At 35.2% G+C, this 14737-nt stretch overlaps 2 protein-coding genes across 2 annotated transcripts; one reads left to right on the top strand and one right to left on the bottom strand.

Annotated features, from left to right (window-relative positions):
- Positions 1-8326: 8326 nt before the first annotated feature.
- LOC100651702 (probable rRNA-processing protein EBP2 homolog) lies at positions 8327-9778 on the bottom strand. Its single transcript, XM_003401578.4, has 3 exons — positions 9474-9778; positions 9316-9402; positions 8327-9216 (listed from the first exon to the last, which is right to left on the bottom strand). The coding sequence occupies exons 1-3, from the start codon at positions 9558-9560 to the stop codon at positions 8413-8415; spliced, it is 978 nt and encodes a 325-aa protein (XP_003401626.1). The 5' UTR covers positions 9561-9778; the 3' UTR covers positions 8327-8412.
- A 254-nt stretch (positions 9779-10032) lies between these two features.
- On the top strand, positions 10033-14210 carry LOC100650666 (uncharacterized protein YJR142W). The gene is made up of 5 exons (XM_012317481.3): positions 10033-10331; positions 10990-11087; positions 11177-11381; positions 11475-11954; positions 12020-14210. The coding sequence occupies exons 1-5, from the start codon at positions 10256-10258 to the stop codon at positions 12142-12144; spliced, it is 984 nt and encodes a 327-aa protein (XP_012172871.1). The 5' UTR covers positions 10033-10255; the 3' UTR covers positions 12145-14210.
- The last annotated feature ends 527 nt before the right edge of the window (positions 14211-14737 follow it).

Raw genomic sequence — 14737 nt, 5'->3', positions numbered from 1 at the left:
TTTCCTTTTCTAATAAATGAGAAAATCAATGATTGTAAAAAATCATTCTTTCTTCAGCAAAGAAAGATTTAAACATATTTATTAGCGAATTGTAAGATTTGTAAATAACCAAGTATCGTATCACGATAATATCGTTCACCTTGATCGAACAAAATATCGCAGAAAAACCTGTACACAAGCAAGCTACTCTTCTTGTAAAGAAGAAAAAGAACTTGTTCCAACATAAACAAATGGAAAGCAAGAGACTAAGAACAGCAACCACTTAGAAATCACACAGACATGATCTCTGAAACGTCTCTCGATACCTTGCAAGGATCCTAGGGATCCCTAGACTAGCCAGGGCGAAACTGTAGGCATTGTGCATACATACAAATGACCCGCATAAAAATGTCATGCCGCTTCTCAGGGAAAACAGTCGAGTAGCTCTATTCCGCGGGTCTCGCTGACAAATACGTGCTCGCGAATAGGTCGCGTCATATTCAGGGAAAATAAAGCGTGGCCGGGACTCTCCGTTCGCGTATATCGCTTATTGGTATGCCACTGACACGCCAGTCCAATTTCGTTACCGACGTCTGCGAATCGCTGAATATCATCTGCTCCATTGAAATTCCGCTATAGCCGTGAGACGCGATATCGCATTTGTCTCCCTGACTGCGTTACCTAAACGATCGCGTTTTGCACCAGCGGCCCTTATCCCGCCTACCAACGCGAACGTGAGCACGTATCGATCACGTGCATCCAGTGTTTTTCTATCTAGAAATCCATTCACAAAACCGATAATCGATCCCTTCGATCATCACGAAGATTTAGGCAAACCTTCGAATTAATCCACTTTCATATATGGATGTCGCTACAGCGCGTTTAAAACGAGCAAACGAGCAAATGATCTTTCGAACAAAATAACGCAAATAATTTCATACTTTTACTCTCTTCATAGCCTTGCTTTCGCCATGAATTTTACTTTGTCAAATAATGCTCTGTTAAATTTGCAACGTTGTAAAGAAAATAACCAAGTACCTAGTTATTTATGGGTTATTGTATACATTGTTACGTACTCTAGTTGATCTTGGTTGTATTTAGTTACACGCTCCGGTTGGTCTGGTTGCATCTCGTTATACGATCTCGTTGGTTCAGTTACATGTAGTTACATGGACCTACTTACTTGCAGGAACGAAGTTGATAATAGCGAATTCAATTGTCATTTAGCAAATTGAAGAAGAACGAATCTGGGCCAGGGAAAATATCGCAAGGGGCAAAAAGTGATTCAAATTATGTATTATTTTCTTTTCTAAGAGGAAGTTTAGATACGAATAGTCGGATTTTCGGGTTGCACAAGTGCTTGCAAAAAGTAATGAGGATTTTCTAAAGGATTAGTAAATTTTTGGGTTAGAGAAATTCATTTATGAAATTTTTTCGGTCACAGAGCTTTTTGCGAGGGAGTACAAAAGATTTTAAATTACACATATATTTATAAAAAATGGCAAACTTTTTAAAGTTAGTTTTATAAATGGTGGCAAAGTATTATCTCGCTACAAATAGTAGACGTAAAAGATAATTTCAAAAGGAAATTCAGCTAAATGGACAATTGTAATTATCTCGAAAATAGACAGAATTTTTACAATAAATTGTTCGATTGTTCTTTATCCTACCTTTAATCTGCCAATTATTTGTATTTGAGAAATTTGTATTTAAGAAACGTAGGAATTTGTTGATTTTGAATTAAGATTGCAAGAATTCAGGATGAAGAATTACTTCCAGAGATTCTGCACATCCACGATTTTAATCTGTCAACCAATTAGCCGACATAGATTAAACCAATTAGATTCGTGCTTCGTAGCCTGCGACTGTAATTATTGCTATGAAGAATTGCAGAAATTTCAGTATGAAAAACTTTCGAAAATTTACATAAAGATTATCGTTTCTTTACTCTAACAACTTTAATGTTTCTTGATGAACGAAATATTTAATGTAATTTTTGAATTGTTGTTTGAAAACATTATATTTAAAAATATCCAACGTAAGTTTTAAATTATTCGTACCTTTATAAACAAAAATTTTTATATTATAAATTAATAGTCTTAAATCCTCAAAAGTGATAAATTAATTTTTAGGGCTAGAAATTGAATAATTTAATATGCACGCACATTATGGAGGTTCGATTGCCATTATCCTCGATTAGGGACACGGCTAACCTTTATATTATCCGAAGAACATCGAAGCGATTACGCGTTGCGCTTTGTTTGTATCTATTATAACATTCACGTTGTTCAAATAACACGTGTCGTGTAACACGCCACAGGATGCATAATAACTGCAAACAGCAATTATTCTGGCGAATTGGTCACATGTTTCTCGTGTGAATGATTGGATAGAATCTTCCACCAATAGTTCACGTTTTCACTGGAAACAATCTAATTCTAACTGATTCGATGTGTTATTGAGATACATATCCAGATACGATCATCGATAGTTGGACAAATTTGTGTCATTTCGTATATTTTAACTTGAATGCATCCACAAAATTCAACAGAATAAAACATTTGTTATACGATACAACATAATGCCAAACCAAGCTCTACGTTGAATAAAAATTGAATAGAATCCTTCTTTAAGAAATTACGAATCTTTCTGACTATCAGCCTGGACTTAAAATTTCCATACACCGTATCACACGCCTCTCCCCTCCCGCCAAAAAGAAATAAAATAAGATAAAATTAAACAACGACGGCATTAAGAAAAAGATGTAACGAAATTCTATTCTCGGAGGAATGCGTAGTTAAAACTTCGTAAGCTTTTCAAAGTTAGAAAAACCCCTGTCTGAAATTTCTCGTACAATGGCAAATTCTCTTGATTACATACGAATGAACCTCCGCGCATCGAATCATGCCAGAACGAAAAAAGAAGAACATCAAGGACAAAAGAATTCGACAAAACCTATATATTAATCGCGACACATTATGCAAACCCCACTCCAAACTCTCGTCTGCCTCCCTCCCCCTGAAAACCTGAGATGGCATCTTGGCAGAGGAAGCATTAGACCAGGTAATAGCCCTTACCATCGGCAGCCCGTAGGCCGATCAACCCCCGTGTGTTTTCGTGCGCCGACAGCGAGCGGAATCATTGCGAATTCTCGTAATTCCCTCCCGTCCGTAAAAGGGTGGTTTCGCGGGTGTGTGGGGGTGTGCGGGGACACGGCCAGGGTGGTAGGCGCCTCTCTTTCCTACGGCACGCTCGAAGCACCCAGGGGCAATTGAAACTCACGGCCATTTACTGCATTTCAATAATGGTTTCCCATCCCTCCTCTTCGCGTTTCTCTCCCTCTGCACCCCCGTGGGCACCCAACGCCCGTGGCCGCGTACGTGCAACACAGTAGAGCTCGGTTGCTGCTCCACACCCGCTCACAGTCGATTTACCGTGAGCTTTATGGAACACACCGGGGGCAGAAGTAACCAACGGCTAACTATCTCGTCTATGGACGACTGTATTATTCGATGCGGCCCCTAACATAGCCACGTGCCGACGTGAGCACCGTTTTATGCTTCCGGGAAAAGTCGTTCCGTGTGAATGGCTGTATTTGTGTTTGCGTGTGTTTGGCCTCGTATGAGGGACGTAGGCTGGTGGAAAAGATGGGAAATACGTACTGCGACTGCCTCGTCTTTGGTTTACAGAAAATTTGAAAGCGTGGGCTTGGAAATATTTAAGAGTTGTTGAGTCATGTGCAGGGCAATTTGTCGTTTAGAGTGATTTTTAAAATAACTTTGATCGTACTTGAAATCGGACATATCGGATAATTTAACATTCTGACAATGAATCGTTTAAACAAAAGAATAAGATTAAGTCGTAAGCAAAAAATAAATCTTTTCCATTCTCCATTGTTATCGCCACGTGTTTGCTAAACAGAACCGTACACGGATATGTAGATTCCCAGTAGAAGTGAAATATTCCACCGAACTCGTATGGATGGCAGCTCAAACTTAACTAAATCACTACTCGACCGAGTTATTTGATCCATGTGTGCAAACCAGTTGACTAAACTACTCCAACTAAGCTTTCGGTTGCGTCTAAACCGGATTAGCCTCCCAATGATCCTTCGGAAGATTCATTCTTACCGCGTGCAATGTTTTCTATGCAAATTTAATTCTTCTTTGTTTTCTCGATTCAATATTTAGACGGTGTAGTTTTTTCATAGAATAAAAATTGACAAAGAAAAAAAAAAGACAAAGTTTTGATATTGATATTAACAATAATAATGTCTTCCTAAAGGCAGTCGTTATAAATTTACATTATTTCGCGAAAATCTTCATTGATTACGTAAACACGATACAAACTCGAAACTTCGTTTAGTCATCTCTTAGAATCAAAAGCGTTTTAAGCAATCGTTAACGACATCCGAAACGAAGTTGAAAATTCAAGAAATGAAATAACTTCGTGCAATCTAAACTTTTAATCAACGTTACAGTTCAGGACACTGACAAGTTTCGTTGGATTACAAAGTAACCCGGTAAACAACTTCCATTTTGAACATTTTAAGCACACAATTGTACATTTCATAATTGTATATGAGATAGAAAGAGACAAAACACGAATTGGAAAAGAAAAGAGCAGAAAAAATTGACTTTAAAGCGTTAATAAAAATCTCTGTTTAATCCATCTTCTTTTTTTCTATTCGTCTCAACCATAAAAGGGTTCGTCGAATCCATTTTCGTCGGATAAAGTCTATCATGTCGAGCAGAGATATCTGAAAAATGTTTTATATCCTTCAACGCACCGAATACATCGAACGCCCTACTATTTTCATGCTAAAATCCACGTTTCGATTTCGTTATATCGTTTCCGACTTATCGACATTCGTCTTCTGTTTCGTTCGTTGCAAACGCGGTTCACGTACTTTGGTTTTATAATATTAAGATTTTAAGAAACTTTATCATGCATGTATAATTTAGCGGAGACCGAACATATTTGAAATTTAGAAAATTCAGAAGTAAGATTAAAAACGCCAAACTTTAAAGATCCAACGCCTTTAAATTCAAAGGTAAGAACAGTCGAAACTTGAGAAATTCAAAGCTGTAGAAATTAGAAATTCTGAAAATTCAGAGCGTAGATGATCCAAAAACTTCAAATTTCCTAATTCCAAGAACTTAATATATAAATTCTACGTTAAAAATCCCAAGATCCGGCAGATTTCCAATTCTAAATTTCTAGAGATCGCACGAAACTCTCCAAAAGATTCGACAATTCTTACGTTGAAAACATCCACTCAAATTCCCAAACGTCCATTAACGATCAAAAATACCTTGTTCCAATTACTAAGTGACATTGCTAAAAAAAAAAAACACATGCTCCAATTTATCAACCGCTCCATCGATTAGAACCACCCGTGTTTCCATGCTGCGCACTAGACGAAGGTCTAAATAATTGAGATGGATATTTTATCGTTGTCCTGTCAGGTTTCCATGAGCACGGGAACGCCGTGGTAGGTCGACGTAGCGAGCGAAACAGAACGGGAGATAGAGGGAGTGTACGGATTCGGTGAAATTTGAAATCGAACAAAATTGCCCGAAGGCAACGGCGAAACAAATTTCACCCATTAGCAGCCGACGCGACGGAGGATACATGTCACGCCGCGGTTGTCATCAATACAAATATCTGCGCGAGATACCTGTCCATATTCTCGTGGTCCAGCCATGGAATCGTGTATACGGTTCCATACATGGAAAAACCTCACGAATTTGTTCGATGAAATTCGTACATGCTAACTGTATCCCAGCTATGAATACCGCGAACATGATCGCGTTAACCGAGTACGTCTAAAAACTGGACGATTCACCGGTCCCGATAGGGGAAGCTGTTCGTTTGCGGCGATGTTTCCTAACCTCTCTAACATTCCGATTCTGTCTTATGAAAGATAATAACTTGTCTTGCGGGCCTGTCTATTATTTGGATAAAAGGATAGTTTCAATAAAGCGTTTTTTCAGCTTTGATGAGTTAAATAGCAAGATGAGTTAAAGCTGTCTTATTATTGCTTTAGAACTGCATTGAAGAATAAATATGTTACTATACATTGGCCGAATTATTTTGCAACACGGTAACCGAAATCGTTATGTTCGGGTCATAAAAGAGCCTACAGCATACTATTCTAGGATTAAGAATGAAAATCATGGAAGAAAGAACCTATGGAACGGTGCGTACCACTTGAGTAATTGTTAGGAATGCGTGGGAGGGAATAAAAATGGGGATCTCCCTCTAAAACAGCTGTTACCTGGAGAGCGGATTCCCAGGGCTCTCGTGTCTGCGCTGGACACAGAAGCGGAGGACACAGCGCGAGAGTGCTCCTGGATTTAAATACAATAACCCGGGGCTATTGTAAAAAATATACACGGCCACGTGCACGTGGCTGCACACCAATGGCCCAGCCTTATGCATGCGGCTCGATCGCTGGTATTTCCACTCGCCAAATAACAAGTATACACTCGGAACCCAATCAAGCGTGTTATCCCATATTCCACTGACCATCCATCCCATCGATCCTCGAGGATCCATCGCATCGACGATCCCATATGTGCGCGTCATCCTGCATTTTCAGAAATTAATCGATCGATTTTTCAAATAATTTTCTGTCTTTGTCTGAGTAACTAAATTTATTACTCTATCTCTATAAAGTTTCCAGACATCTGCATAGAGTAACTTAGAATACACTTATTATAGAACTGAACTAAAATTCATATTAAGATAATTCATTCTTATAGTAACGATGTTAATTATACGTCTTTATATTATACATCTATCATATATGAGTTTATTATTCATATTATTCTTATTTCATTGAGTAAGATTAGTAACTCGCAGTCAATATAATTTAGCATTTTTCTTTTTTACTATATACTTTCGAATTTTATATGAATGGAGGGGGGAATTCATTTGTTATGCAAAGTTATCTAGAAATTTGATAAGGGTAGCTTTTTTTTGTTATAAGCTTCTGAATTTTAAATGTACACACATGAATATAAGATGAGGTTAAATCATCATTAGCTACGTATGGTAGCGAATCAAGCCAACGATCGCTAAAGGAAAGGGGAACGTGTGTACATACGTATCTCTACGCGAGTGCAAACGTGGCCGCGCATGTAATATGCGGTGTAATCGCATTCCTATGCATGTAACAAACCCTGTAGATACAGTGGATTGTCTAATGGACGACACATGTTAAATATTCCGCCGGTATCGATACCATAGGGAGATTACTCTGATCCACGTGTTTCGTGTCGCTATCATTCGACCGCATCCTTCGCGATTTTTCATAACATAATGGGGCATTAACGTATTGAACGGGTCGAGCACCAAATATTGGAGAGTCACTTTGTAGATTAAGCGATCCATCATGCGACCACTCCTGCCGTTGTTTTATGTACCATTCGTTCATTTTATTTAGTTATTTCTCTTCTGTACTTGCGTGTGATAAAACTTAATCGAAACTTTTACGCTCAAACTCCTCGATATACGTTATGTTTGTTTTACGTTATCAGATTAATCTAATCGGAGATAATTTTTTAATAAAGATTTTTCAAATAATGATATATATGTTCCAAGTAATGATTACCTTTTCTAATTCAACTATTATAACATTTTTAAGCATATTCCAAACAAGATACTATTTATATTGGAATATCCTATTGGATTTCATTCATTCAAATATTTCCTAATATCTAACTTTAGCAATAGAATGACAAACTAAAAATATGATATAAATAAAAAATAAATTACAAAAAGTACGAGGATTTGAAGATGAAGCAAGGAAATCGCTATAATTGAAGGAACAACATCTTTGCGTTGCGTGTACACACTCACGGCTACTATTATCAGCGACAATGAGAAAGAATTCCTTTTTATATAGGAGTTCGTGAAAGGTACGAGTGATAAGAACCACAATAGTCGGCGGGGCGTTTCTGTTTGGCCGGTGTATATTTTTCCAACGCCCATAGAAATATTCTACGGATACATATAAAACGCAATAGCAAACTCGAGAACGTCGGTATCGATGATGCTTCGGGGCTGTACGCGTTTGATTGAGCACGAAACAGTGTGCTAGCTAACTTGAAAAAGATCTCTGAAAAGGGAAAAAGATTTTCTCGCTTTACACGTCTTTACGTAATCCCTTCTTTGCATACGTTTCGGTGCTTTCACGCTCGATACGTTTGAACGTAGTTACGTATGCGACAAAAATTCTTTTGTCGAGGCCAGTTTGCAATTGTTCATTGCTGTCTGTTGAACGAGATCCCAGAAATATTTCGATAAAAAGGTAAGAAATAATAATAAAAAGTATCTCGAGTCATTTATTACGCAAAAGTTTATTATTTTACAAATACGTGGCTTAAGTCAATTAGTCATATAAAACATATTACATAAAGTTTGTTTCTATTGTCTCCTCTTCTTTGCTTTCATCTGTATTCTACGACTTTTCCCTAATCTCTGTTTAGGCTTCCCCCCTTTGCCCCCTTTATTCTTCAAATCTTTTCCTGGCTTCGAAGGCCTTCTATATTCTGAAACATCCGCAGAGCTTGCCCTCGTGTTCTTCTTACTGCCACGTTTCTTCCCACCAAAACCATATTTAGCATCCCTCATTTTTCTCTTTGCTGCTACCTTCTGATTCACTGTTTTACCTTGAGGTTTCTTTTTGTCATCTAAGAAATCCAAGTCTTTTCTCACACCCTTGCGATATTTTTTAACCTCCTCTAATAATTTTCTCTTTTCTGCGTGTTTTTTCAGAGTTGCTTCTATTTGCATTTGCTTTCCTACTTTCCTCTGTTGTCTCAGTTGCCTGACCTTCTCTGACCTTTGTGCTATTATTTGCTGTCTCATTAAGTTTTGTCTAACCTTTTGCATATGAGTATCTGATTTTGCCATTTCAGCAAAATAATCATCGGGTCTGGTTGTTGGAATACCAAGCTTTTTCAATCGTGCGATTGCATCCATAACAGCACCCTGTGCTTGTCTGTGAAACATTGTTTCCCTGCGAAAGTCATTCAGAACAGGATCTTCAGCTGGTTCATACTGTGGTAACTTCTTATTCCCTTGTAACTGTTTAGAACGCCTTACTTCCTGTTCCTGCATTTGTAATGCCAATTCTGGTGCTAAAGGTGCTGGCGCATTAACCATGTCTAACCTTTCGATCCATGGCAAATCCAGTTTAAATTTCTCTAGTTTGTTTTTTATAAGGTTCTACAAATAATGTCAATTATAAGGATAATATTTTTGCCATTTTCTTAACAAAGTTAATCGATTAAGTTACATTTAAGAATTAATTATCTTTATACTCACAACACAGTTTTTGTGTTCTCTTTTTTGTTTCTCAATTACAACATTCAAACCTGGTTTCAACAAACCCTTCGCATAAGCTTCTTGTAACTATACACGTGAAAAAAAGAAAGGTTAGAAAAAGATTATGATAAATATTTTGATATATAAGTTGTATTTACTTCTTCGTCTGATGAATTGTATTCCGAATCCGATTCAGAAGACGCTTGCGCTTCTTCGGTGTGCAATACAACCTTCTTCACTTTCATTTTTTATGTTAAATTTAATAAATACACAAATTTACGACTTTGACACAATACGCATGTGTACGCCTTTAGCGCAATCTAGTGGAAATACAGGGTTATGTTTCGGCCATTATACTTAAACGATAAGCAAGCTTCTTAAACTGTTCTCAAATATAATTAAAATGAAATATTAAAAATTGTTCCGTTTACTCCTCCCAATAATTACTCTTATGTGCATATTAAAAATTGTAAACCTCCTCGTTTCTTTTTTGTGTCATAAAAAATTTTGATATCATGATATTATTTCGGTTTTACTATAAATAATTCTATTTAAATTTAAAATATAAATTGCATATATAAAATTGTATCCTTAAAAAGTGCACAAAGTTCAATATCCAATAAAAAGAAATTGCGTACAATTTCTAAATCAATTCAACCAATTACAGATCATATACTCCATTAACTATTGTTTGCTATCGCAATAAAAGAGGTATATTGTATGTTATAAGTTACATAAGAAGTAGAATCTGATATCTTATCTCTGAATCTATGAAAAGATACAGAAGAAAAAATAAAAGTAGTTGGAATGAATCGCGTTGGCAATTTCAGTCTAGACTGTACCTCTCGATGTGCAGAAATCCCGTGAGACTCGCGTCTGATATATACCATACTCTATGCTAGGATTTTTTGTCACAGCTGGCTAACGACAGCGAAACATAATGACGGATAGTGATAAGAAACCAATGTCACGTTTATTGAAGCTGGCCAACAAATTCAACTGCTTCTACCTGTCAGGTAAGCAAAATCGTTTCATATAAGGGCACCTCGCCTCTCTGTATGCCTCCTGCACGATTTTGTAATGATTAGCGTATAGAAATTCGTAGCTTTCCGTCCTGTCTACTAAGATATTGATTTCGAGTCTCTTGTGTATTCTTTCTCGTATTTTTAGCGAACTAATAGGAATTGTGCCTATCTTCCCCGGAGATCATAAATGATTTTCATGCAATTCGCTACAATAATTTTTCCTACCATTATATATATATCTTTGATTCTCCCTACTTTTCTCATAATAAATATTTTGAGTATTGTTGCTATATGTATATTTATCAATGTAGATACCAAGGATGTGTATCGTATATCTTTATGAGGTGATCTATATTATAATCTGTTTCTTGTACAATTTAAACAGATCTGTAAATAGAATGTAGAATGTATATTGATGAATATTTGTGAGATTCTATTGTTATTCTTTCTTTTCTTCCAGGTTCAAGTTATAATAGGATTATTATGTTACTATATTATGTTTTTGTATTGACAAACACGTTTAATTTTCAGTTTTAATGTTTTTATTTCCTATTTCTTTCGTTTATTGCTTATATTTTATATCTAAATTCTAATTTTATTCTATAATGTCAATAATTGGATTAATGAAATAATTCACGATACTTTTTAGGTTTTCACGCAGGTGAATGCAGAGCCTTTGTTGTTGATGGGCAACAAATTGGCCTTGTGCGTCCAGATGTAATGAAGGAATTGTTGAATTATCCACAGGTAACTCTGCATATTGAATTATAATAGATAATATATCTATCAACATGTTTATATAATTTTATCATATCTATCTTAAATATTTTTCATAGGTATTTCAAGTACATCCTGAGTATGTGCAATTGAATCCAGCATTCAGAGAATATGCAGAGAGAAGTGCTAGAGTTGAAGAAGTTCTGAGAGAATGGCGTGCAGGTGGGAAGTTTATAGCATTAAGAGGATGGAGAGAAGAGTGCTATGAAGTACGTGCAGAATTCAATACCCCACCACTGTTCAAAATGGACCGGTCTGCTACATGTATGTAGGCTAATTACAATCTTACTAACATCTTTATCTATCTGACTAGACTTGTTTAACATAATTCTTTACTTAAAAATTATTGTCCTATAGGCTTGTTTGGAATTCGCAAATATGGAGTTGACATTAATGGATACGTTATGGATCCTGTAAAAGGTTTATCAATATGGTTGCAAAAGCGTAGCCCAAACAAGCAGACTTGGCCTGGCTATTGGGATAACATGGTGAGTGGTGGGTTGAGCGTTGGCTATGGAATTAATGAAACTGCTATAAAAGAGGCTGGAGAAGAAGCCAGCATTCCTAATAATCTTATTGCAAAACTAAAGAGTGCCGGATGTGTATCTCTGTTTTTTGAAAGTGAAAGGGGTCTGTTCCCCAACACTGAGTTTGTATACGACCTTGAGCTACCACCAGATTTTGTACCAAGTAACAATGATGGAGAGGTAGAGACTTTTGAATTGCTTCCAGTTAACGAATGTTTAGAAAGGATACTGTCTTCGCATTTTAAAACCACGTCGGTGCCAGTCGCGCTTGACTTTTTAATTAGACACGGATATATCACAGCGGAAAACGGTGAGTATACTTTATGACAATAAACAATTACAGCGTCAAGTAATTAAAACTTCTTTCTGTTGCAGAGCCTAATTTTATAGAAATCGTGGAATTGCTTCATATACCTCTGCAAACCATTTATAATCACCCACAAAAAAAGTGTAAAATAGCCGCAAATGGTGAAGCAATCGAATCATTAGACAGAATTTAAGTTTAATTAGTCTTTAATTTAATTTCGCGTTTAAAATTAATCGAACCGAGCGGAGTTGGAATTTTTGTGATTTCTTTGTATTTGATCAATTTTTTGCAAACTTTATAGTAAGGAAAAGAAAAAAGAAAATGGTGCAGATTTATATACGTAAGACTTGCAAAATCATTAGAAGACACTAAATAATAGTTTAAATATTTCTAGAATTGATTTGAAGGATTTTTATGAAATTCAAACTAACTCTTGTTTCCACAATATTGGAAAAGGAAAAAAAAAGATATGTTATTTCAATAGATATATTGTCATAACATTTTTACTCATAAATATATTATTATTCCTTTTGTTATAACTTGAGTAGTTTTTATATACAATAACGATGAAAGTATCAGGTAAAGACGATTTTTTGATGACTTATACGAAAGACATACATAGGGATGTAAACGTAGCCATTATTAACTCAGCGAGAGTTTCATAGGGAATGAATTCTAATTTATTGGGGATTTATTGATATATAACAACTTTGTAAAATTGGCACAATACAAAGAGATAATTTACGAAATGATCTTTAAGCGAATTCATTCATCATCGTTATTTAAAAAGAAAGAAAATCACGCTACATCTTCCTCTGATTTCTACCAAACCATCGAACTGAATTTTTGCACAAGAACGAACGAAGGAGTTTTCACCGACCGTACGAGTAATAATCTAGACGTGTGACAACTTTTGATATACATCGATGTCAAATTAGAAGTATTATTCATACAGCATTCCAGAAGCATAGATTAAGTTTTCAGTTTCTAAGCAAGCAAGGAAATGGGAAAACGAAAGAGTAACAATAGCTTTTTCTAACGTTTGTAATAGAATTTTTGTACTAAAAAAAACGAACTTGTACACCTAACAACAACAATGAGTGCGCATAAAGTAAGAATGCAGTAATATGCTAATATTTTGCGTAGGATGTAAGATGAAATTCATTCACAGTATTATGAATGTGAATGCACAGTATACTATTTGATATGTTTAGAGTAAAAATGAAAAAAATGAAGAAAAAAACAAAAAGAAAAACATTTGTAGACGAATTATGTCGACGTATGTGTTCGTATACTATCAACTATGCTACCAACGAGAAAGACCCAGCATTTTCACTTGAACAACGTTTATTGGAAAGGGGAACAAAAGTGTTCGTATATTGTTTATTGTATGTAATATGTAGGTAGATTTTTTAATTCTCAACAATGATTGGTACCAAGGTTCTGATCAAGTGATATTATTAGATTGTGAAGAATAGTGATTGTATAAACGGCAAACGCAATCCTAGAAGCATCACTTTTTATCTTTTGTCTGAATGTTTTCAATGTGATATTTATTGCTCATTATACTTATTTGGCGACAGTTAATTTATGTATTTACCATTTTGTTCATTTAATGCACAGAATGACTAGTGTTCTTGCTTTGAAAGTATATTAACTATTATCAAGTATTTTTATAAGTTATTGTATTTAAATAATGCTTTATACCGCTTGCATTGCGTATGCCCTTAAATTAAGAGATTTTTTATACTGAAACTAGTTTCTACAAGATGAAGAGTCATTAGGTATGTTAAATTCAATATATAAATCGTTGTTGTAGATTCGACATTATTATAATTGCGTTTATGGATAAGCATTCTGAATATCTTTTTTAAGGAACTTTTCTACCAAGACCGATATTAAGCAGGATATCCACTGTGACTTATATTATGTTAAATGTATTTGCTTCTTTTCGTTGCTTTTATTTCAATCCACTTAACTAGATGACAGTAAGTGAGATCCGTACTGCTTAAGCGTACTCTAACTTTAATTTAGTCCTTATTCGAACTAACCTGATGTGTTTAAATGAGTTCGCTATTTTTATAATCATGTACTAGTCATACTCGTCATCGCCCTATTATTTTTAATCCGATCATTAAACCTATGACTATATTTGTTTTTAAGTGGAACTAACATTTTTGTGATAGATATGAGTACGGCTGGCCATACTGTTTAATGCATGACTTAATATTTGTCAATGAATAAATTTAATCAAACTTACAATGTCATCGTTTCTATCTTCCTATCTTTCACTCTATTTTCTTCCCTGTAAATCCGACTTGATTAACATACAGGTACATTATATGCTTTTTATGTTACTTTTATTTTAAGCATTCATTAACTAAAATTCAAATGTAAAGTGAAATATATTTACATATATTTCTGTTCATTGCATAAATGTTGCACTTAATTCTCATAGTTTTTTGTAGATATTGAATTACTATGAACTCTGTTATAAGGTATCATCATGGAACAATCATTTAAAATACTAATTGAAAAAGGAGAATCAGTTGCAATGACCTATTAGCTCAATAAATAAAGTTAAATGCTTTGTACTCTATCATTCTATCCTTTTTACATGACCAATAAAACTATACTGTAATTCGTTAAAAAGAATACTTGGGGGCAAGTAATAAATCTTTTTTATAAAATGTTTAAATATTTTTAAATTCCAAGGAGTTAAGTTAATTAATATGTTACTCGGAAAATAATTTTAGAATGAAATATGAACGGAAAAAACAAAAATG

The sequence above is a fragment of the Bombus terrestris genome, chromosome 16, assembly GCF_910591885.1.
Source record: "Bombus terrestris chromosome 16, iyBomTerr1.2, whole genome shotgun sequence".
NCBI lineage: Eukaryota > Metazoa > Arthropoda > Insecta > Hymenoptera > Apidae > Bombus > Bombus terrestris.
This window is presented reverse-complemented; position numbering and strand designations above follow the sequence as displayed.

Excerpts from the sequence above, each read along its gene's own strand:
- LOC100651702 (XM_003401578.4), bottom strand. The coding sequence starts at position 9,560 with ATGAAAGTGAAGAAGGTTGTATTGCACACCGAAGAAGCGCAAGCGTCT. Across the intron at positions 9,403-9,473 it reads ACAATTCATCAGACGAAGAA|TTACAAGAAGCTTATGCGAA; the intron begins GTAAATACAACT and ends TCACGTGTATAG. Across the intron at positions 9,217-9,315 it reads GAGAACACAAAAACTGTGTT|AACCTTATAAAAAACAAACT; the intron begins GTGAGTATAAAG and ends CATTATTTGTAG.
- LOC100650666 (XM_012317481.3), top strand. The coding sequence starts at position 10,256 with ATGACGGATAGTGATAAGAAACCAATGTCACGTTTATTGAAGCTGGCC. Across the intron at positions 11,088-11,176 it reads AATTGTTGAATTATCCACAG|GTATTTCAAGTACATCCTGA; the intron begins GTAACTCTGCAT and ends TATTTTTCATAG. Across the intron at positions 11,382-11,474 it reads AATGGACCGGTCTGCTACAT|GCTTGTTTGGAATTCGCAAA; the intron begins GTATGTAGGCTA and ends ATTGTCCTATAG.